This window comes from Eriocheir sinensis, chromosome 13 (genome assembly GCF_024679095.1).
Source record: "Eriocheir sinensis breed Jianghai 21 chromosome 13, ASM2467909v1, whole genome shotgun sequence".
Taxonomy (NCBI): Eukaryota; Metazoa; Arthropoda; class Malacostraca; order Decapoda; family Varunidae; genus Eriocheir; species Eriocheir sinensis.
Window position 1 is genome coordinate 10,846,094 of NC_066521.1, and position 24,818 is coordinate 10,870,911.

A 24,818-nucleotide genomic window follows, 5' to 3' on the forward strand; every position below is an offset into this window, starting at 1 on the left:
GAGGCAAATGTGCATAAACAGGAGAAAAAGGAAAAGAAGGAAGCAGAGATGAAAACACAGGAGGAGGAGGAAGAGGAAGAAGAAAAAGGGAAATATTAACTATTTCATGCACTGTATCCACACCACCTCCATTGGTTTCTCTCCATGGCTTTCTCCCTCCTGTTTCTCCTCCTCCTCCTCATCATCAGCCACGTTCTCTCCACGCAGCCTTTAAGATAACTTCCTCCATCAGGCGCTTCACTGCCTCGGCCGCCTGCAAGTAGCCCAACTGAAGGCAGATGAGGTGCGACAGGTAGCTCTCCCATGAGGCGTAGTCATAGGTGAACCACTTGCCCGAGACACGGACCATCAAGAAACCTTGGTGGTAGTTTTTTGGCTGCCTGTGAGGATCAAGAAACCAATGCAACTATGTCTGTGTGCCTTCCTCACTCTTTTTCATACTTTTATTTATTACTGTACTTCCCTTTCATCCTTCTCTCCTGTCCTATGACTCCTCATTAGCGATCACTAATTTTATTGCCACTACTACTGTATAATGTTGCTACAGTACTAATTTATTTCAACCAACTGTTCCTCTGGCAGCTTAGCAGTATTTGTAACACAATGCCTGACTGGCTGGCTTCCTCTCCGGCCTCGTGGACATGACAGTCACTCTCACATGCTCCTGATGTTACATGTGTTTATATCATTTATTCTAGCTCACCTCTTATAAAAAATAGGTAATTTTAGTCAATGCCATTGAGTGCAGCAGTAATTATAGATTCTAAATATGCTTGTCAGAACTTCATAAAACAAAAAGTAAAGAAATAATGACGAGTATAAGCGAGATAAGGAGTCTAAAGTGTATATACCACTTTTACATCTAGATAATATTTGCAGCAAATATTGACTTACTTCTGATATAAACCATTTCTTACTATAAAGAAGTCTCATGAACATGTTGGTATAACCAGACTATAGATAAACTGTGACATAAGGAAAATGCAGATTGATTTATCTAAACACGCCACATCCTCCAGAGCAGTGTAGTGCACGCTGGTGGTGCTGGATAGGGGGTGTTGTGCCCTTCATGTAGCCTACTATAATAAGTGGCTGCAAGATTAAGAAAAAAGAGCTCATTATAGTAGATGAAGAATAAGTAGGCTCATGCTGTTAACACATGACTGATGCTGCAATGCCTCACAAAAAAAAAAAAAAAAAAAATATATATATATATATATATATATATATATATATATATATATATATATATATATATATATATATATATATATATATATATATATATATATATATATATATATTTTTACAAAGGAGACAGCTCAAGGCACAAAAAATAAAAAATAATAAAAAGCCTGCTACTACTGTTCAGAGAAATATATATATATATATATATATATATATATATATATATATATATATATATATATATATATATATATATATATATATATATATATATATATATATATATATAATCATGTACTTCAATACGTCTTTTGAGACTCACCCCAACACATCCTCCTCCAGCCTGAGGTGAGGAACAAGTGTGATACAATGGTCCTCGTCTTCACCCTCGGGACAGTCTTCCTCTCCGTTACACACGCTGTCCTTCCCAACACATTTCTGTGGCCTTGATCTGGGGAAGGAGGGCAACAATAAATGAAGATGGCTGACTCAAAAGCATCAATCAATGGGGGCATACACTTGGGGGAACGTCGAGATCGCCTCACCCACCCAGCAATATGAATGCCAAGTCTGGAGGTCCCACCGGGCCAGGATGAGACGGGGGCCATCCAGGCCCCCTTGCCTGGCAGCTGCGACACTAAACCTTCATGTCAGGTCAAGAAGAATCTCAAGCTGCAACAAAACTGTGTTCCATCTTGAGAGGCTGAAGGACTGGTTGCAAATGCCAGGTCCTTCAGCCTCTAGAGATATAACACAGTATTAAAAATTGTTGCATCTTGATTTTCTTCTTGACCAGACATGAAGATTTAGTGGCTTTAGTGTTGCAACAACAACCCTATGATCAGTTCCAAAGAACTCAGCACTCTGGAAAATCCTGCAGTTCTGAAGGATCCTCCAGTGATTACTTCCGAGAATGTGGTTGATCTCCTTAGCTACTCCTCTGGCATCGCTATAGCAAGTTCAGTGGTGCACCTCTGGTCTTTGGTACCAAAAACCTGTAATTCTCAACCTCCTGAATCTTGCAAAATTCAGAAGAGAGCTGTTATGGGGCCCAACACATAACTCGTAGCCAACCCTGTTAGTGCCAGTAATAGCATTGAAGTTGCCTAAGATAATGAGTGTGTCCTGAGGGGGGCACAGGTCTAATATAGTCAAGTTTGGCATAGAACACCTACTCTTCAGTTTCACACATCTCGGTAGGACCATACACTACAAGAAAAATGAAGCCCATTGTGTGCTTCAGCCTCACTCACATTATATGACCATCAACCAGAGAGTAACCTCAACCACAAATGGTTACAGTTGGCTAGGGATGCCTATAACCACCCCCTTAAGTTGGGCACACAAAAGAATGCTGACAAAAAAACATCCTTAGATTAATAGAATATAAACAGATATACAGATATAAGTATATTAATTAATTAATCAACTACAGTACCCTCTCGAGTCTCGCGCTATCCGTGTTTCGTGATCCTCGAGTTTAGCGCTTAGTCCTAAATTCTTACCATCACGACTTTCACGCATCACCGCCACGAGTTTCACGCTCCTTTGACATGTATGGGTCACGTCTACCTACCCGTCGGCGTCATGCGTGCTGCCTTAAAAGGCGGTGTCCAACCATTGAGGCTATGGGCAACCATGGTTGCCCGTATGCCCAACTGGGAGCGAGTTGTTGGTTGCCCGTATGCCCAACTGGGAGCGAGTTGTTGGTTGTCCATATGAATGGAAAAGGGTTGTGAATACGAGCGTGGGTACCTCACGGCTGGTGGTAAACAAACAGACGACGGCAGTGGCTGAGGACTGAGGAGTGAGGAGCAGTGGAAGATGGCCCACCAAGAGACTCGTAAAATGGACTGGCAGAGCTGCTTTGCTTACTACTTGATTAACAAGATAAGAGAACACCCCGTGCTGGGAACCACAGTCCAAAAAACTTTTTTCTCGAGTCTATGAAAATTGTAGATCTCCCGGTGTTGTTTTCCTCTTCTTTTGACCTGTAATGCATGGCAGCGACGGTGAAAAGTAACAGTGGAAAATAGCAAAAGGGCATAGAAAACCAAAATCAGGGAAAGAAAAGAACAGAAAAACACCTAAGTTCAGGGTGAAGTGTATGAGTGCGCACTGTGAAGTAAATAAGGGCCGCTTTCACAGTCACAGTTTGTTTTGATCGTTACCAATGGCGGCGATCGACGCTATAGTTTTCCGCGTGAAATTGGCCTATGGGGTAGTGGTGGCTGCAGAGGAAGCGACAGGTGTTGAGTGTGTGTGGTAAGGTGCGGGGCGAGGCTAACCCCGCAGCCGCCATGAGGTGCCGTTGTAAAGGCAATACCTCCGACACCATCACATCACATCACTACCCATCGGCCAGTTTCACGTGGAAATACTAGAGTGGCGATCGCCGCCATTGGTAACAATCAATACAAACAAAATGACTGTGAAAGTGGCCCTAAGTGCAAGTTGTGAAGTATAAAAGTGTGGAGAAGGAGGACCTAAGAAGCGATACAAAGCATTACAGGTCAAAAGAAGAAGAAGGTCCACTACACTGGCCGGTGTTGCGAGAAATATCTTCCCGCTGAAATTAGTCATTCTGCTGTCCACCACGCATGCGCACTGTGGGAATACACAGCATTAAAAGTGTTAATTTGCCTGGATTTGTTTTTTTTTGTCCGCTTGTGGTCTTTGTGAGCGGTGAGGAAAATATGGAAGCAGTAAGCAAATTGAACCTCTCTGCGAGCTATTTTGCGATTGCGGCGGCAGTTTACGTTCAATAGGCATTGAAAAGTCAATCATGATGTTAGTGATTTGATGATATATAACAGAAAGAGTTAGCAGATTATACCATAACACACACAAAACTACCTGATTTTCTTTCCCTGATATAGGTTTGTCCAACTGTACCACGGGTGACCGCGAGCAACCACCCTTACATTAGCAGACGACACCACGTGGATCACAAGCGTGTATTCAGAACTGCCAGCCAATTGTAAGGCAGCCCCCTTCAACTGCGGCTTCAGAACGACCTGTTCTCATTTCCCATTTTCTGCCTATTACCAAGGTACGTATTTTGAGATAACAAGAGAGTAAAGTCGAAAAAATTGTGATAACAAGGGAGTCAAGTCGAAAAAAAAAAAGTATTTATTTTCCAAGGGGCCGGAACCAATAAGCACTTTTTCATGTATTTCAATACCTCAAGTTTCGCGATCCTCGAGTTTAGCGCTATACCTTCGGAATGAAGCAAGCACGAAATTCGAGAGGGTACTGTAGAGATTGAATAAATAAATGACTAACTACGTGATCAGAAAATAAAAAGAGGTGAACTCAATGAGAAAAACTTCATGTATTTGTGCTGAAAATAATCCTTTTCCATAAATTTCAAATGGCATCACAGCTTCAAACTTTGATCTCCAGCTCAAAACTAAATAAGCTATCCAGAAACCATAATTACACATAGTACCATAAAATCCCTCTGATAAAAAATACGAAACACTTCTCATGTCCTCCACAACCAAGATAATGGAAGCTGCACAATCATCAAACTTAACCCAGTAGCAGCGAGGGGCCAAATTTGTGGCTTTACCATGTAGCAGCAACGGGCCAAATTTGTGCCTTGATATAACCACCCCAAAATAGATGATACATAAACTGATCACAAATGCTTTGATATATATTTTGATATGGTTTGAGTGAGTGATGATTTTTTTTCTTTTTTTTCGCTTAGAGGGACTATTAAGAAACATGATCCCCGCTGCTACCGGGTTAAACATATGTACATGTCCAAATACTATCATTACAAACAAAAATAACTCATCAGCAAATTAACAAAAACTAAATATACTTCTATCAAGTCCTCTACGTCAAGACAGTGACAGCCAGATTATCCAGAGTAAATTTCTTCCTCTACCTGCGTGAATAAAGGGGCTCAGCTGAACCTTCCCACACACCTGTAACACCTGAAGGAATGCGTGGAGGTCTGGCAGCCACAATCCATCTCGTCAGTCTGGTCTGGGCAATTCAACACTCCGTCACACTTCTTCTGTGGTGCCCGGAACAACAACACCTGACCAAAGAGAGGGGGAGGGAGGCAAATGTAAGGAGAGAGAAAGCATGTTTGGTGGAATAATGTAGGTGAAGGTGCGAGGTGTGCTTGACAAGAGAGCAGGTGAGAGTTTGAGAATGTGTATTTGAAAAGTAAAAGCCATGAGACTATTAGGAGATGGCTTGATTTGACAGTATAAATGTGACAACATGCTGTAAAGTATCAATCATGTATGTTTAACCGTGTACCAGCGACGGACCAAATTTTTGGCTTTATCGTGTAGCAATGGGCAAAATTTGTGCCATGATTTAAACCCCCCCAAAATAGATGATACATAAACTGATCACAAATGCTTTGATATATATTATGAAATGGTTTGTGTGAGTGATGATTTTTTCTCATTTTTCTCGCTTGGAGGGACTATTATGAAACATGATCCCCGCTGCTACCGGGTTAAAAGCACCGAGAGACTGTGAAGGCAAATGCACTGCACATGCCATACAATACATAATGTTGGTAATAGCTGGTCACCTTGCAGCAGGAACAGTCAGTCTCATCATCCCCGCTGGTGCAGTCCTCTACTCCGTCACATACAGCACTGCCAGGGATGCAAAGCTTGTCCTGACATGTCCACCACCCCATGGGACATTCTGCAAGAGGAGGAAAAATATATATATATATATTTTTTTACTGTGGTAGTTATTTTTTTAAGATTTTTCTCTTCCTTTCCTCTCATTGTTCCCTTGCTCTACTTTCCATATGATATAATTTATCACTAGTCCTGTTTTCTGACCTACTGCTCCATTGCTAATTAAAGTCCTTCACGTGTGTCCTCTCCATGTACTACTATCTGGCATGTGTTTTGTCACCCCACCTGTCTTCCCCTCTATTCTTTAGTTCATCTCAGTCCTCCCTAACTTCTTTATTTTTTACCTTCTATGGTATATTTTTTAAACACTTTCCCTTTTCATATTACTTCCAAGTTCATTTCAGCACTACCTTCTTGTTCTTCAGTGCTGTCTTTAACTTCACATTATTTTCTTATTGACATATTTCTGAAGCGCGTGTTTCTTTCCAGACTTTTTCTTTCTTTCCTCACACTATTTCCTTGTTTTCCTTTCTATATGGTGCCTCTTTAACCCACGCCACCTCTCATCTTCCCTAATATTCTCAGATTCATTTCCACTTACTACCTTGTTTCCCATTCTAGACCAGCATTATTCAAAATACAAAAAGTGCCCCAGTACCAGGGATGGAGTGAATACAAGAGTTGTGTATTCAAATAAGAATATGAATACTTAAAATTCCACCAAAATGAATACAAATTTGAATACATTGAATTGTTTTTAATTCAGTTACAAATACAAATACTTTTTGAAAGTATTCATGAATACATTTATGAATACTTTTCACTAAAAAATACCTTCTTGATGTAACTGGGTAAAGCACTGTTCTAAAGTTATGCAACAGATAAATGAGCTCATGAGCCTGTACTATACACAGCGATTACGTACACGTCCTCCCAGGAGGCTGGAGATGTAAGGAACAACGGGTTTTATTTCTGATAAGTTTTGAAGTATTTCGCAGAATACAAATACCTTTCCCTTGTGTCAGAATATGAATAAGAATACCATGTTTCTTTCAATAATCATTCGAATACGAATACACCCAAATATGGTATTTGAATGTATTCGAATACGAATACTTCATCCCTGCCTAGTAGTGGGTTGCAAGACTGTTCACTGGATTGTAATTTCTTACCAATAGATACTTAAATACCAGACAGCAAGGGGCAAGCATGTACCTCTCATTAGTATGACAAGGCTTGCCATTGGGTTGCAAGGGAAGTGCATAAGATATAACTATGTTGCAGCATGAATAATTTGAAGAACCTCTAGATAACATACTTTCTCATTCCTTTCGTCTTCCCTTACCACAGTCGTCTTCACCATCGAGGGTGGTGCAGTGGGGTGCAGGAGGCGGGCAGGAGGGCTTCTCATCACTCAGGTCAGGACATTCGAGTCTACCGTCACACTCCCCTGCAGCCTCCACACACACGCCTGTCACACACAGCCGCCCAGTGCACGTACCCACACTCAGTGGCACCTGGTCTTCCTCTGTGTGGAGTGGATAATATGTGAATTACGTAGTGTAAAATTATGGGTAGACAGGAAGAGAGGAAGGGGAAAATGAAGCAAGAGATAATATGGATGTATAAACCGAGGATCATGCATGATACTCCTCCTCTTCATTCATGATCCCCCATCTCATTTGGTAAATCATAAAGGTAAAATGTTACTACAGATCATTGACTGTATAATACACCTCACATGCATATACTCATATCACTGCCTTGCCCAGCTCACCATGCAAGGCAAGGTATTCCCTCCCTCTCCTTCCTCATCCTCACCCATGATCCTGTGTATTTCCTTCAGGTCCTCAGAGGTGAAGAGTGGGTGAGTCTTTGCTGGACTGCACTCCCCTGAAGGATTCCGGTACGACCACATCCCAACGCCCGCCCACGTGGGGTTGGTGCCCTGGGTCAGCTGACATGCAATGACCCCTGACCATGCCTCCTGCCATGGATGAGAGAGAAAATGAAGGAGGCAGGTGATAAATGGAGTCCTTTAACCTAATATCAACACTCACTCAACAAATACATATGTTCTCCCCATGGCTGTAACTCGTGTGAGAGATGAAAATGAAGATTGGGTAGCAAGAGTAGTGGAGACCTTGAAATTAATTTAACACACAATCTTCACACACATTCATTACCATTGACTGTGGCTCCTGCAATGGAGAAAAGACAAAAAGAAAGCAACAATCATTTAAGAGAGGAACTTAACTTTTTTGTAAACACACATGCATACATCCATTTAAGACTAGTATGCCTCCCAAGACAAAAAAATAAACAGAAGACTTGAAACCAGTCTTACCAAACATACACTAAAAGAAACTAAAACCACGATGAAAAAAAAAAGGTATATGAAAGAAAAGCACAACTACAAGCAGTAAACATAGGATTTTAAACTAATCTTAACACTCAATGCTCACGCACGCACACATACACTCATCTAAACACGGCCCGGTAGCTCAGTGGTTAGAGCGTCTGCCTCACAACCAGAAGGATTGGGGTTCGATTCCCCGGCCAGATGAAGATAAGTTGAGTTTATCTTCTTTCATGTGTAGCCCCTGTTCACCTAGCAGTGAGCAGGTATGCGATGTAAGGCGAGGAGTTGTGACCTCGTTGCAGTGTGTTGTGTGTGAGTGGTCTCAGTCCTCCCCAAAGATCGGTCACAGAGCTCTGAGCTCCTTCCGTAGGGGAATGGCTGGCTGTCTCGAGAGAGACCCGCAGCAGACCAAGAGGTGAATCACATACACACACACACCTTACCAAATATATCTCCTTGACATTACCCTCTATACACCACACATGGTAATTATAGGGAACCTTGAAATAAATGTAACATCCACGAACAAACACACAGACAAACATTCAGGCCTTACCATGCATATATTCTTGAACTCATCCTCCACCTCTGGGCAGAAGTGCTGAGGGAGACAGTTGGCTGAGGAGGTGAAGGGGATGCCAACACTCTCCCTGTAGTAATCCTCGGCTATCCCCGCTATCGAGCACCTGCTGTACGGCCCCAAGTTGCTCGCCTCCCTGCAGAAGGCACAGGTGGAGCTAAGGTGAGTGTGTGAGAGTCTTGATAATACTATACAGGGGTTTTAAGCATGTTCTTGGTTGAATGAGGAATGTTTTGATAGATGTATTGTTATCATTATTATTATTATTACATGTACTTTAACATAGCCAGAGTTGACATAAAAAACAGCTGGAAAACATGCAAGACTGACTGACTGATCAACCGACTGCTTCACTAACTACACTCTGATATTGATTGAATAATTGACCTAAATACCTGAGTGAAAACTGATGCTTCTTGTTACTCACTCAGTGGGAGGCAGAGGTGGGTGATGTAGGTGGTCTTGGGCATCCTGGAGGTGAGTCGGAGCAGGAGGACCTCACCCACACCCACCAGCCGAGTCCCGCCCACTTGCCGCCCCTCTTCATTGCCACTCCACACCCGCGGCAGTCCCCCCACCCGCCGCCATGACCCCATCACCACCCACACCAACGACTCCTCCACACTGAATGAAGAAGGAAGTGAGGATGGCAAGGTAAAGAAAAGGTGTGAAAGTGAAGAATGAGTGGCATTGAGGGATGAGATTAGGGTAGTTTTGAAGAGAGGTTGTAATGTTGAGAGGTGTATAGGAGCAATGAAGGACAAAGAAAGGGTGTGACAGGTGGAGGATGTGGTATAAGAGGTGAGAGAGTTGTGGAGTGTGGGAGGGAGTGAAGGCTGCAGGCATGAAGATAAGTTTTCATGGTGATGAAGAGGCAGAAAGGTAACCTACAAGATTCATTTTGTGAAAGATATTAAAACAATTCATCTTTCTTAAAAACTGAATTAGAATAAACACAAGTGAATAAAACAAACAAAAACCTTAATATTTCGGACAGAATCACAACAAATAGATTTAACCTGCCGTGCATAACACTGCCTTATACCATTTCTGGGCTTACCTGATGTGGCCCATACAGGCACTAGAGGTGATGGCCCAGTGGGGGTGGACAAGTGTGCAGCCACACCTGTACTGGCCGTCCACATACACGTTGCCTGACCACGGAGACCCACCGAACATCCACACAGGTGTCAGCTTGGAAATGGAAAGGAAACATATATGTGGAAGCAAATAAACCATAAACACACTTGGGAAAATAAAAGAAGAGAAATAAGAAATAAAAGAGAATCATAGTTAGTTTTTGAAAATATACACTATGATCATCTAAGTTGTAAATATAAATGAATACCACATTAAACTCAAGCCATTTTGAAATTAATAAGAAAAAAACAGTTTTAACTCTCCCACACTTTACCTTAAAACAAATTATCTTTTATCAAGTCTGGCCCAAAGCAACATATGGGCCTTAAGAACTCCTTACCTTACTGAAGAAGTAGAGAGATGCCTTCCCACACTTCTCCTCCTCACAGCTCAGCACCACCTGGCGGCACTGCTCCCCTTTAGTCTCCCTTGTTGAACGCACCGCCCTCAAAACTTCTGCTCGTATATCTTCCTCCTCTGTGGTGTTCCCAGGGGCAGCATCATGCTCCCTAACAGATCGAATATGCCTATGGCCTCCTTCGACTGGCGACCTGAGCCTCTTAAAGTTGTTGGCAGTGTGTTGCGGCATTTTGGGGTGGGACTTGCCTGCTATTGGTGTGAGCGGGGACGGAAGGTGTTTGTAGTCATCAACATAGAACAGATCCTCCAGTCTCCTGTGGAAGGTTTTGTCATGGCTTTTGGAATGGACTTTGTTTGCAATGTGACTCGGGAAGTAAAGCAAAGTAAAGTAAAGAGGAGAAGGAGGAGGAGGAGGAGGAAGAAGAGGAGGTGGATGAAGAGGGGAAGTGTGAAAGGGGTAGGAATATAAGCAAAGAGGATGGAAAAAGGAAGAAGAAAAGGAGGAGGAGGATGCAGGATTGAGGTATGCTGTGTGTGTGGCAAGGGCATGGTGTGCAGGGTTGTGGTTTACTGAGCAGGTGACAGATCCCAGTGATAATGATTCATAAAAACAATGGATAGTTTTAGTGACAGACCGTGTAAATTTTGTACCCTAGATTTTAAAAATAAGACAAACTTAGAAAAGAAAGACCATTAAATGACTCACAGTGGAGACATAACTTTATATATATATGTGGGAATTGTGAAGGCTTTGTGTTGTTTCTTGTGATGAACTGTGTTGGGTATTTTTGGCCTAGAAATAAAAGGGAAGTCAGGTATGAGAAGGATGTCCGTATAGTGACCAATGGAGAGAAATTAAAAATATTGTATGCCTGAATTCATTTGGTTTTGATATTTGGGATTAATTGTGTAAGTTTCTTGGATGAATAGTTAGACGAGTGCTGTGTTGTGGTTAATACTGCACTGCATGGCTTACATTATTCACTTTAGTATGCATAGTTTCCTTTCCCATATCCTATTCAGTTTTTCCTATATATTCTACACAGCAAGTTGTTTCTCCATATCTCGTAATTACTTTTTTCTTACTAGTCCTTGTCTTGTTTTCTTTAGCTGAAAAAAACAAAGAAAATGAAAAAGAAAAAAAGAAAAGGCAAAGAAAAAGAAAATGATAAAAGTTGTGTGAAAGAGAAAGAAAGGAAAACAAAGATAAATAAATAAAGAATAGGAAAGGAAAGAAATAAAGAGTTGATAAAAATAAAGAAAATGTGAATAAAAAAAGCTAGAAAAAAAGAATGAAAGACAAAAGATATGTGAAAGTGAAAAAGGAAAACAAATAAATAAAGGAAAGGAAAGAATTACGGTATAAAACTAAAAACGAAAGGAAAAAAAAGAAAAATCTCATACATCACTCTTGCCACACATCCCACCCTTACCCATAGCCCAGCAGGTTGCACACCTGTTGGCCGATCTTCCTGCTGATGGTGTCCACACAGATGGTATCCCACACACCCTTCATTCTCAGCACTAGCCGCCCCTCTTTGTGCGTTGCCAGGTTCCCGAAGCGGTCAAAATCGGGCGTCTCATGTCGCTTGATCAAGGCCACTGGACAAGGAGGAGAATCAATTACTAGGCATCATTCACAGAAGGAAAAGATCTTGTTAATAGAGGAGGAGGAAGAAGAGGAGGTGGATGAAGAGGGGAAGTGTGAAAGGGGCTGCAGATGAGGAAAAACATTGCTAGTTGATAAAATTGACAGTAAAGAGGATACAGTATTTGTTGGGTGATGACAAACGGCAAATAAAAAAATGTTGTTGCGAAATGTTTACAATTGAAGTGCAGATGAAGAGCAGTGTAATGGTCATGGTTGTGGTGATGGAATGATTGTTGTAGTGGAGAGGAAGGAGAGGAGAGGAGGGGAGGTGAGAGGCAAGAACAGAAAAGGGTAAGAGGAGAGGAGAGTCGATGAAAGGTGAAGAGAGGGAAGGAGAGGAGGGGAGATGAGAGGAGTGGAAAGGATAGGAGGGGGGGAGGAGCACGGGAGAGGAGAGAAAAGGAGAGGGGGGGGATATGAGGCATGAGGAGAGGAGAGGAAAGGAGAGGAAGAAGGGAGATGAGAGATAGAGAGAAAAGTAAAAGAAAGGAGACGAGAGGCAAAGAGAGGAGACAAAAAATGGAAAACACTTGAATTCATGGTGCTGTATAAAAGAAAATGGGTTAGCATTTATGGCAAACGTAATATAAAGAAACATTAATTTAGCGGAACAAAAGAAAAGACAAATGTGAGTGCTAGCTACACATGGAACTGACAATGGAAAGTAAATAGTACATCTTTTAACAATATCTCTTTATAACACTCACTGCAGAAGAGCTCGTCCTCCCCAAATTTACAGTTCTTCTTCCCGTCACACACTTGAGCCATGGGCGTACACTGGCGGCTCATCAGACACACGAACTGGCTCTCGCACGGCTCTGGGGGCGAAAAGAACACAGTGGGATCGAGAGGGATGAACATGGGGAAGGAAAGTGTATGTGATCGCCAAGGGTGGGAGAGACTCATGGCCCATCCAACCCCATTAAGGAAGATATGAACGTTTAATGAAAAGAAGAGGATAGGCAAATGAAAAAGTCACTGTAAGAGGCAGCATCACCCTCCACTCACCACAGTCCTCGTCGCTCAGATCATGACAGTCGAAGATGCCATCACACACCAGGTCTTCCTTGCCCATAGTGTACAGGCGGTCCACACAGTAGCAGCCCAATTCATCTGTCCCACAGCACAGTGGGGCACCCACACACACCTCTCCCGCGACACACACTCGGGTATTCTAGGTGAAGAGAGGAAGATAAGGAGGAGAATGAAGAGGATGGAAGAGAAGAGAGGAAGAAAAAGGTGAGAAAAGGAAAGGAAAAGAAAGAAATGGAGGGGCAAGGGTAGATGAAAGAGGAAATAGAAGAGGAAGAGAGGAAATGAATAGAAAGGTGAGGAGGGGAGAGGAGAGAAGATAGGAGGAAAGAGTAAAGGAAATGAATGATGAAGAAAAGAGAGCAGAGGATAGGAGGGGAGAGAAAAGAAAGGGAAAGGAGTGAATATATGTATAATATGTAGACGAGAAACAAAAAACAAGCGTACAGGGGAGGCAGAAAAAGGGCAAAGGGATAGGCCTAAACATCAGCAGGGAGCGAAAACCATAACAAACACATAAGCAGAAATAAGACACTATAATCAGCCTTCAATCACAACCTACATACCTGGAGCAGAGAAAGTCATCCCCCTCACAACTCTCGGTCTTGTTCTCCATTATCTCCGCTGGCAACACACAGTCCTCCTTCACCCCCGCAGCATTCACGATGGAGGTGGTGACGGGAGGTAGAGTGGAGGTTGTGGTTGTGGTGGGGGTGGTGACAGGTGGAGGAGGTGGTGTTGTGGTGGTGGTTGTAGTTGTGGTGGTGGTGGTGGTGGTGGTAGAGGGAGTGGTGGTGGTAGATGGGGTGGTGGAAGGTGTGGTCGTCTGTCTGGGTAAGAGAAAAGGTAGGTAATGTTGGTAATGACTGACTGTTGTGTTAGTCTTAACCCGTCCGCTGCGATTGGTACGCATTTGGCTTTCACTGGTAGCCTGGTAACATACTCCCAGGTCTTCCTCTGCCTCTGTGGTTGATAGTGGAGCATTTCCCATGTAGTATTGGTATGCTGGATATCCCCTCCCAAGGTGCATGACTTTACATTTTTCTTCATTGAATTGTAGCAGCCACTTTTTGTTCCATTTCTGTAGCTTGGTGATCCACAGTCTAGGGGTTAATGTTTGCAAAAGTGACAAAATGAGGAAGGTGACGAGAAGATGCAAAGAAGAAAAGATTAGTGCCACATGATAAAGACTAAATAAAAGAGAAATATCACACATGGAGCCGTACTGGGACAAAGACAACCCTAAATTCTGCCTAGAGGGAGAGCGCCTGCCCATGAGTGTGTGGCTGCTTCTTATACTCACTTGTACGCCTCATGGGTTGGTTTGTCCTCGGGTGTCTCAACCTTACGCTCACACTCCAGCTCATCCTCGGCATTCATACAGTCAACCTGAGAAATATTTAGACAATTTATATGAATACAATAATGGTAATACTTGTAACTCTGATAACAATGATACATGAACATTTCTAGTTTCCTGAAGTATCCAACCTCACACCAGTTACTCTTAATTTAGGTTTGTATTAAGCAGAAAGACTATAAAATTGTAGGAGCACAGAACATATTTGTTTTAGTATGAGGAAAAATCTTTTGACTTGTTGATGCAAATTGAGAGTATAAAAATTTTCTGCTTTGTTAGTGTGTGAAGAAAGTTTGCTGCTAAAGGAGGAAGAATATAAACATAGTTCTCATTTATGTCAAAGGAAATATCACTGGAGTGAGTGGAATATGGAAGCTAACGAACCATCACAGTGACCCGAGAGAGTATGAATACAAAAGGACAGAAGACACAGCAAAGTGTAGTGGCTATAAAGGAGCAGAGAGCCACCTTGTTGTCACAGACATGGTGTATTGGCAGGCAGCGCCCATCCCCCAGCAGGCAGGCCACTCCCCCACACTCAGCAATGGTCTGTGTGCTGCTGGGCAAACTGGACAACTCACTCATTGACTCTGGGGGTGCAGGGGCAATGAAAAAAAAAAAAAAAAAAGAGATGTATCCTAAAAATCTAAAGCATATTATTAGTATTCTCAGTGGTGAGAAGAGAACAGTATCTTCCTTGAAACAGAAACATAAATAGAGATAAAGCCACTGCTGTGTTGTCAATGTAGGTCCAACTCACCCAGTTTGGAGTTGAGCCACTTGAGGTGGTAAGTAATACGCACATACACGCCAGGGTGACGCGGCCGAGCACACCCCCGGCCAAAGGACACCACACCAGCCTGCACCCAGCCTTCCTCGGGCCTGCAGGAGGAGGTGGAATGAAAGACAAGGTGATATGTAGGGTAGGCGGTGGCCGAGTGGTAGCGTGCTGGGCCCACATTGGCTGCATGATGGACGACGCAGGTTCGAATCCCCACGCTACCACCTCGAATTTTTCAGTCACCACAGAGTGGCTTAAAACTACCCACATGCTGTCCTGAAGACCACCCATCAACCCGGACTTCAGAGGAAACCGTCCAAGTGAATCAAGAACGAGTTCCGGGGGGCAGCATGAAGCAAGAAAAGATGGCGCCACTATAAACACTTGCCTGCGCCATGACGGGCTGGGGCCGACTACCATCTAGGCCCCTCAAGAAAAGCCTACCAGCGCTATAGGTGTACACGTAAAAAAAAAAAAAAAAAAAAAAAATGTATAGATGTAGATATGATGGGATAGGTCAGTTTATTTATCAACCAGGTCTTGTCTGTTTGTCTGTCTAAATGTAAGATTGTCTGCCCCATGTAAGTTCATCTGTCTATACCTACCTGCCTTGCAACTTGTGTGCCTTCTTCACTGTATCTTTGCATGCCTGCCTATCTGCAAATTGTGTCCCCCTGCTTGCCTACCTACTTTTATTTTACCCTGCTGACTTGTGAGGTTATTAAGTATACTGGACTGTATATTGATCACCTGCTTCCTTATGCCTGTGTGTCCACCTGTCTTCCCCTTATTCTCTCACTCACCCAGTACACATGAGAGGCCCGCCAGAGTCCCCCTGGCAGGCATCCTTCTGCCCCTTCTCGTACCCAGCGCACAAAACCTCCGTGTCCTTGAAGAACGTCTCACTCTTACAGGTCGCCAGGATGGGGAGGTCAACTTGCTGCAGCTGCTGGGCTGAGAGGAGAGAGTGAGAGGAGTGTAATGTGTATATTATAACATACATATGAATGTGTGAATGTATGTCATAACGCCATGGCCCAGCGGCGCCAGGATGTTACACGTAGACGCTACGTTGTGCTTAGGAGGTGCTCCTTGCTGTGGGAACGGTGTTGATTCAGCAAGTCTGGTGCCGCTGGCCGCTCCTGTGCCGGGCGAGAGGCCGGCAGATATTAGCGGGCGGCGAGCGAGAGCAGAGAACTTCTCGGGGTGTGGGTACGACTTATGACTCGTCCACAAAATACTGTAACAAGTCTGTAAGACTGTTAATATATTTAAAAAGCCAATACAACTATTTAATCAACCAGAGAGAGAGAGAGAGAGAGAGAGAGAGAGAGAGTAAATTAAGTGAACTCAAAGTGAACTTAACGGCTCCGCTCGGCCAACACATAATATACCTCACTTAAGTAAAGGCTATAGTGTTGTCTCAACCACTTCAATCAATTGGAGAACGCAGGCAACGGTACACCGGACCTGACGTGAGATAACAGTTCACGCCTTAAACATAAACACTAAAAAAAACAGCTAACAAAAAGGCTAACAAAAGTGGTGGCAGCGGTGGGATACGAACCCATGTTATATTATAACATACATATTACAGGAGCGGTGGACAGGTGTGTGAGGGGAGGAAAATGGGGTAATGGATTTAATAGGTGAGTAGATCAGTTTGTAAGTGATTAACCAACAGAAGAGTTAACAAATGAAAGATGAAGACAGGAGTGAAGGAAATATGGAGGGCAGAATGGATTGAGTGGAGATGCAGATGGATAGGAGTGAATAGAAAAGAAATTTAGTTGATAGAAATTTTACAAGAATAAGGAGTAAGGAAAAGAACATGAAAAATGAGTGTATGGGAAGAAAAACATGTAGGTAACAGATGAAGACAATATCAAGAGACAATATCGGGAGAAGATAAAAACATAAAGACAGCAAAGGATGACAGTGAGTACTACATGTTAGGAAGGAGTGATGGAAGGGAAAGTGATGGGTGAAGAAGAAAGATTGAAGTGAGAAAAAAAGCATGGGAAGAACATTGTGTAGATCAGAGGTAGTGTTGGGAAAACAAAAAGGAAGAAGTAGAAATGAATAAAGATAGGTGATGCTGTGGGACAGAGAAGACAAGAGATTAATGGAAGGGAGAAATGGAAGAAGAAAATTACATAGATGACAGAAAGGGAAAAAACAAAACTGAGGAAGAAAAGAAGTAAGAGGAACTAGAGAAAATACTGATGACAAGAAAAAGAGTTTACCTATGGAAGAGAAAGGAAGCCATTATGACGCATGTGGCCGAAACAATATATCAATACGTACAAACTGTCTAACTTGTGTGCTTTCACTTACAGTCTTCTCCGTCCTCCTGCAGGTTGCCCCAGCCTGCCACGGTGCAGATGTCCTTCTCCTGCGGGTAGAGGTGGTTCGCCAAGCACACTGGGCGCACCCACCTGTAGGTAGTGTATATGTCTTTAACATGTCAAGAGGATTTGTTATATAGGAAAATTTTGTATGGCAAGTGTAATAAAGGTTTTTAATAGTTTGATGATGAGTAATTTGTTTTGTCATTCGTTTTCTATAATTCAAGGTCTGGCAGTTCAGTTTTTTGCTGTTGTTCTTACTTCATCATCCTCTTGTTCTGTCATTCAATGTTTATTTCAGTTTTCCTTTGTCGTTATACCTATTTGTCTATCTACTACCCTCCTATCATCATCCCTTGTTGTTACCCCATTCCCCCCCTCTACCTGTTGAAGTGGAAGGGAGTCTGCAATCTGTAGAGTGCCAAATCGTTCCTGATGTAATGGGCGTCAAAGTCTTCGTGTTTCAGGATGTGGGTCACCAGCGAGGACTGTTCATATGGGGACCAGGAGTTGCGGCGCAGCATGCCGGCGTGCACCTCATACACAGCTGACTTGGGCCTTGATAACGGAAGGCAGTACAGCAAGTGGAAGGCAAGGTGTGGTTAAGACAGGTAATATAACGTCACTTTCATAAACAAACTGATCAAGCAACTTTTTCTATTTGTTTGGAAATTGAAAAATCTGCCTTGTTCTAAATTCTATTATTATAGGTAGAAAAGTTTAGGTGAATTTTAGAACATTCCAATCCTAGAATGGCAAAGGCAATTATACCAGAACGTGCATCACATGAAGAAAAACTGATTTTGCCTAAACTCTGGAAACTGCTGAAAAAAATACTTAGGCAGTTTGTTTATGAAGGTGACTATAATAGATCTGTGAAAGGCAGGTAGGACAGGTGATGGAGGGCAAAATGTAGTTAGAAATGCCACACCATGTAACTAGCCAGGGCAAGGTGGGAGAGATAACAGGTGAAGGATAAGAAGACATGGTTCAAGGAATGCCACATAATAGAGTTGATCTAGATGAGGTGAGAGGGACAGTAGGCAGTACAAAATGAGAATGTGGTCAAAAGCAGGCTGGAAGTTGAGAGTTTAATTCATCATGTAACTAAGAGAGAGAAGTTGTTGGTAGCTGCAAAATATAGCCATAAAAAGTACTATGAAAAGAAGTGAAAGGTATATTAATAGGAAAAGGTAGGAATCACTGAGGATACAAATGACATTACATAAAATATATAACATCTGGGTGGGAGATTCAATACTCGTATTAAGATTCACCTTCAGGCAAATTATGGCAAATTGTATTATTGGCTTCATTTATATTTATTATGTCTTGTCAAATGAATAGACATAAAGGGAGAAGGTGGCGGAGGAGCTGTCTTGTTTAATATAACCCTATAACTCCATTACTGAAAAGCAGATTGTCAGGGGTATTTTCTTGCTTACTCATCTGTCTCTTCTCACTATAAAAAATACAACAGCAAGATGGGTGTGTCCTTACTCATAGACGCAGTGGGCGGCAGAGAGTACCCAGTGCTGGGAGAGGATCGACCCGCCACAGTAGAAGATTCCATTCCTCTTGATGCCCACAAGGAAGGTCCAGAGTGAGGCTGGTGCATCGCTGCCCCCCACCACCCTCAGATCCCACATCCCATGATCCCGCTTCTGTCTCACCCTCGTCTTGTTGGCTGCCTCCTTTCCACTCTCCTCCTTCTCATCCTCTTCCTTCTCTTCTTGCTTCATTTCCTTGTGCCTCTCTAGATCCTTCACTCCAACTTCTAAGTCAATGTCACCTGTTTCCTTTTCTCTTTCAATGTCTGGTGAAGGAAAAGAAATAGATAATATGGTCTGTCCACTTTTAGTTTGTTCATTTTTCTGTGTGTGTAACATTTTTTTCCATCTATATGATGTTTTTATTATTGCTACAAATGTGCATGTTTGATTTTTACCAGCTCTCCTCTTCTCACCTGCCTCTCTCCTGAAGCGGCCACCTGATGAGTTGTCGCAGGTGACAGCCCCACAGGTGATGTGGACCCAGTGGCCTTTACACATGGAGGAGAAGTCAAAGCGTTCCCGGTGGAGGTGAGCCCAGTGCTTCCTTTTTGTGGTACTGTTCATGGACACGAATTCATGTTGGTCTGGGCCCACCCTGGTTGTGGAAGGGAATGGTTAAGCAAAGACAAGATCAAAGAAAGTCAAACACTTAAATAAGCAGCCTAATTTTAAGTCTCCATGTGTCTTCAATTAAAGTCTTAGGATGACCTCATGCTCAGAATTCATTTACCTTGTCACAGCTGATGATTATGGGGATAAGATGTTAACACTCACCCATCTGCACCTACCAAAGGTATAACTGACATATATGCTCTGTAAATTTCATCAGTTGATGACTGATCTTCTCTGGTGGGTTAAAGCTTGCCTGTCCTCACCTACTATGCTCTGTACCTTTCACTAGTCGATTAATCTTCTAAGGGCAGGTAAGCACTCACCTTTCCTCACCCACCAGCTCACTGCAGATTTTATTGACCAGGTCGTTCAGGTCCTGCTGGATGTGGCCGCACAGGGGCGCCCAGCCAACCTTCTGCCGCACCTCCACGCACTCCACTGCTCCTCAGGGCCAAGTACTTCTGGAGAGGGCCGAGAGCAGACTTTGCAAGGTTACTTTTTGCTCATGAAGGCGAAGGTTGTTATAAACATTGGAGAAGAAGCAATTTTTTGTTGACTGCATTTTTTGTAAGGCAGATTAAGAGTATGTCGTTGTGAGTGTCTGGATGGCCTGTTTTTTGGGGGCATCCATTCAACTAACTAATAATTCAATAACTTTTAAATGGTAGTTGTCTTGCAATGCCTCAATTTTCAACATATTACTTCACTTTGAAACAATATAAATCAATCTAGCCTGGAGAAGGGGAAATAAACCTTCCATTGCCAAGGCCCCAGGACCAGCTGAATGTGGAGCCACCTGTCTAACCACAGCCAAGTGGGCCTTGGATGGCTTTCAGTGCTGGGCAGGTCACTATGTAATGGTTAGAAAAAAATAGACAAATAAAGACTGAGCAGCCTCATACCAGGGAATATTCTTCGGCTTGAAGGAAGAGGGTTCACTTCATGCCACAGAAGACTTGAGAGTGAATTAAGGGAAGGTTGTTGAGAAAAGGTATATTTCTCCATACCACATCAGTTTAACTTTGTTTATGAATGAGTGAGAAGCTTGTCACACCTGACTAGCGGCAGCCTAGTAGCATCCTAGGACAATTAAGGACTCAAAACAGCCTTGTGTCTTTGGGTACGTACCCAGCGACTCAATGCCAGAGTCCGCCTCACATCTTGGAGGGCCTAGATTTGAGTTTCAGGTGGGTAGGGGCAAAGTTTTTTTTGCTACATATCTCCATATTAACAAAGCAGCTCATTGCATTAAAGCTACACAGTTTTCCCTTGAATCTAGATCAGTTTTCATGAATTTTCAATCTTACTTAAGTGGTTCCTTTTATCCATTATATCTGGAAGCATCTACTACCCGAGAGAACATTGAGCCATCCTTGCTTACTGGTCCACCCAGCCAAGGATAGCCCACTTCCCTGGTGTCTTATTCCCATGGGACCAGGAGGCTCACCACTGCATACCAGTTTAATCAATGGATTCTGAAATATTACTTCTCTTTGAAACACAACAGAAATTAATCTAGTCTAGAATGGGAGAAATAAACTTTGTTGCTGAGAATCAAACATGGGACAAACTTGATTTTGAGCCACACCTCTAACCAGGCCAACATAGGAGGTGCCCCAAGGCTATGTAGGCCTTGGGTGGCTTTCTGCATTGGCCAGGTCATTGCAGTATAGGCTTGTATAGTTAACCCAAGTTCATTCCAAACAGACATTCTGGAGCAATGGCTTATAGACTAATTATATACATGCTTTAACCTAACAGAAGTAATTTAGATTAATATTTTTTTAATCAACTTGTTACACAAAAAAAAAAATTTCAACAACTGATAGATGGCTTAGCCTAGTCAGCCCTGTGTGTGTTCCTGTCCACATTACTACATACAACCTCCACCCACCGGCTGCTCCTCCTGCGAAGCTGCCAGCCTATAGCACAGCCTCTCGTCCTTCCCATTGCCACAGTCAGCCACTCCGTCGCACACCTTCCCCGGTGGCACACACACACTTGTCCCATTCACTGAGCACTGAACTTCCATTTCCTTACAGTCTGTGAGGGAGGGAGTAACAATAAGAACACCTTGTTTGGCTAACCATAAACCACTTGCTTTTTCTGTTGTTCCTAAAAAGATCACTACTACTCATATATTTCATTAAGAACAGTTAGTCACACTGAACAGCATCCCATCACAAACTAAGGTAATTGTTTAGAATAAGTTTTGTTGTGTGACTATGAAAAATAGATGCATGAACTTGATCTTAACTAAAAACTAACTTTCTAGTTTATCATTTTTCTACAGTAATACAAATGGATGTCTGTACAAAGGATGGGCACCATTTTGTTCAGGGTCATAATTTCTGGGGGGCCAGGGGGGTTATAGCTCCCCCCAAAAGTTTTCTATATCGGCCAAAAAAATGCCACTAAAAGTGCTTATATTTAAAAAAAAAAAAAAGTTCCCCCTTCCTGCGCATGCACCCCCCCCCCCCCCATACACACACACACACACACACATACTCATGAACCTATGATGGCCTCTAGCCCCTCAAAAATATCTGACAAAAATTACGGGCTGTTGTTAAAAGACGAGCCTCCCCCGGGACTCACCGCCACACCCCAACTCGTCAGACAGGTCAGGGCAGTCAAGGTAGTCGTCACACAGGTACTTCCTGGGGATGAGTCTGACGCAGGGACAGTCACTCTCGTCTGAGGCGTCGGGGCAGTGGACGCTCCTGTCACACCGCTCCTCACGCCCGTAGCCCCAGACACCCTCCCAGCACGCCCGCATCCCATCCTTGTACTCTGACGGGGGAAAGGGCCGGACATTATTTCCAAATTATATGATGACATCAATCTAATAAGAAGCCTAGTTCCTGATTTCTCTTATCCCAATAGTTGTTGCCCATGCAGCTGTTTGCAAAGTAGGTGATTTTTTTTTTTTTTTTTGTCATTGCCATGCACCTACACGGTGAAGTGGTTGGAATCCCTAGCTACGAATCCGCAGGGCCGGGTTTGAATCCCAGTCTGGGCAGTCAGAGTGCAGCTCACCCAGCTCCTTTCGGGGTGGTCGATAAATGGCTACCTGGGAATCTATACATATCTATATCTCTGACACCCTGTTCCTTCACTGGAACTTCTCTCCAGGGGGTGGCCACAGCAGTGTCTCCATCTTTTTGTTCTGGCATTCCCTCTGAGCACACTCAATCCTGCTATTCCAACCTGCTCTAGGCCGAGGCGACGGAAGTGAGCACCGAGGCCACGCGCAGATGTATAGCGTATGCCCCCAACTTTGACAGGCCCTAACCTGCCCTTACCTCACAGACAAGTGTCATTAGCCCTGGAATAACAGACCCAACAAGAGGTACAACAGTACGCACCAAAAAAATGGAACAATAACATCTGTTATAGTACTACTTACTTTTGAACTTCACCTTCTCCTTTTTGCCTCCAGTCCTGTTCAGATCTCCGGAGGCAGGCGGAAAACTGGCGAAGGTAGAGTTGACGGAGGAGAAAGAAGAGGCGGCGAGGGAGGGGAAAGGCCTGTTGGGCCTTGTGTTGGGTGAGGTGAGTGGGCTGGTGGGGCGGCCTGCACACGCCGCCACGTGGACCAACAATAAACACCAGCACAAAGGCCATGACGCTGCTCCGGCCATGTTCTACACCCGTGGATGGTGGTCTAAGGCCTGGTGACACTGTGGTAAGGTTTCTTTGTCGAGTTCCCTTTACGGGACGAAAAAACGTACGACCTCCCTCCTGCCCCTTCACGGGACTCTGCGACTCTGCAGCTACTGCTTCACTCCTTCGAAACAAAGCGGAGTAGTGGTTCAGAGCCTCGAAGCTACTATTCAAATCCTTCGTAACAACACGGAGTAGTGATTTACAGCCTCTGAGTTACTATTTAAATCCTTCGAAACAACACGGAGGAGTAATTCAGAGCTTCGAATCTACTATTTGAATCCCTCGAATGAAAAAAAGGAACTATTGACTTTACGAAACATTAGTTCAAACCCTCGAAGCAGGGACATCTTCAGCCAGTGATTCTACAGTTAGTGGTAACCTGAGTTGACACTTGGGATGAGTTTTGGCTGCCAGAGAAGGAGGAACTGAGAGATATAATAAGAAGCTGAGGTAAGACGAGTAGATGTTGGCATGAGACGAGAACTATGAAATAAATCTAGAACTGCGTCGTGAAATGTGGTGTTAGAGGAAAGGAAGTGAGAGTAATTAGAGTAGGTATTTAGCACTGAGTTGAGGCGAGTGACATGGTTGTGTTGTGAGAGGGAAGAATGGAAGAGTATTTAGTGTGTATTTTGTCAGTAGAAGCCAGAGTTGAGGCGCGGGATGAGGATGACGGTGGCATCGTGGGTCATATAGGAGCCCAGGGCATGGTCGTTGTCCATGACCCGGTCGCGGTAGACGAGGTGCACGCCCTCAGCGTCGAGACCCCAGAGGCGGCTCAGCGTCCACTTGAACTGCATGACGCTGCGGTACCCCCACGTCTGCACCACCACGACCTGCCCCTGAAGTGTCGTCACCCTCACGGACAACGGCCCCTGGTAGTCAGCTTGAGAAACCATTTGTTGGGAAAACTGATTATAAATGGCGCAGCGAGTGTTGTTGAGGTTCCCGACTGCCCCGAGGCGCTGGGAAGCTTTGGCGGATATTCTCATGCAGTCGCTCCCGCCTCTCACATCAACTAGTATTTCCAAAGACCGAAAAGGAGATTAATCGGGTTCTAATGAGTGTGTTTTTCACATTCATTATATAAAGGAAGGGTCGAACTACCACCAGGGTCGCACCCTACCCATGCAAAGGGTCAAAACCCCTGCGAAAGGCTTGTCAAATGTGTGCTTGGGCGACGAAATGTTTAAGAATAATGACCCAGTTGTCTGTGGGGTTTCGCAGAAGAAGAGGCTTCGGTGTCTACAAGTATCTCCTGCACAGATGCTTCCATCAGATTGCATGAATTAAATTAAGTGTCTTTCACTCATCACAAAAAACAGCACAGTATGGAATTTAGAGACCCCATGATTGCACTGCCCCTTCTAAAATAAAATCCATGCTACGTACGCCATTGCTGAGGGCGATTATTCGACCTGTTATATACTTTTTTTATATGATTTCAGAGCATTTAGAGCATGTTAAATATTGTACATAAATGTTATGAATTATCCGATGCTCAGTTTTAAAATCAATGAGCAGAAACGATGGTAACAGTCCACTTTTACTGTTTCCCTA

General features: G+C 43.5%; 1 protein-coding gene across 1 annotated transcript; it reads right to left on the reverse strand.

Annotated features, from left to right (window-relative positions):
- Positions 1–184: 184 nt before the first annotated feature.
- Positions 185–23,636, reverse strand: LOC126997808 (serine protease nudel-like). Its single transcript, XM_050859021.1, has 26 exons — positions 22,999–23,636; positions 22,188–22,382; positions 21,484–21,632; positions 19,913–20,050; positions 19,391–19,572; positions 18,925–19,240; positions 17,809–17,982; positions 17,414–17,514; positions 15,880–16,030; positions 15,056–15,177; positions 14,764–14,885; positions 14,239–14,324; positions 13,502–13,765; positions 13,051–13,077; positions 12,663–12,721; positions 11,686–11,854; positions 10,233–10,566; positions 9,813–9,883; positions 9,180–9,376; positions 8,729–8,940; positions 7,632–7,797; positions 7,156–7,338; positions 5,753–5,871; positions 5,127–5,242; positions 1,511–1,639; positions 185–380 (listed from the first exon to the last, which is right to left on the reverse strand). Exons 5-26 carry the CDS (start codon positions 19,539–19,541, stop codon positions 185–187), a joined length of 3,465 nt encoding a protein of 1,154 aa, XP_050714978.1. The 5' UTR covers positions 19,542–19,572; positions 19,913–20,050; positions 21,484–21,632; positions 22,188–22,382; positions 22,999–23,636.
- Positions 23,637–24,818: the final 1,182 nt, after the last annotated feature.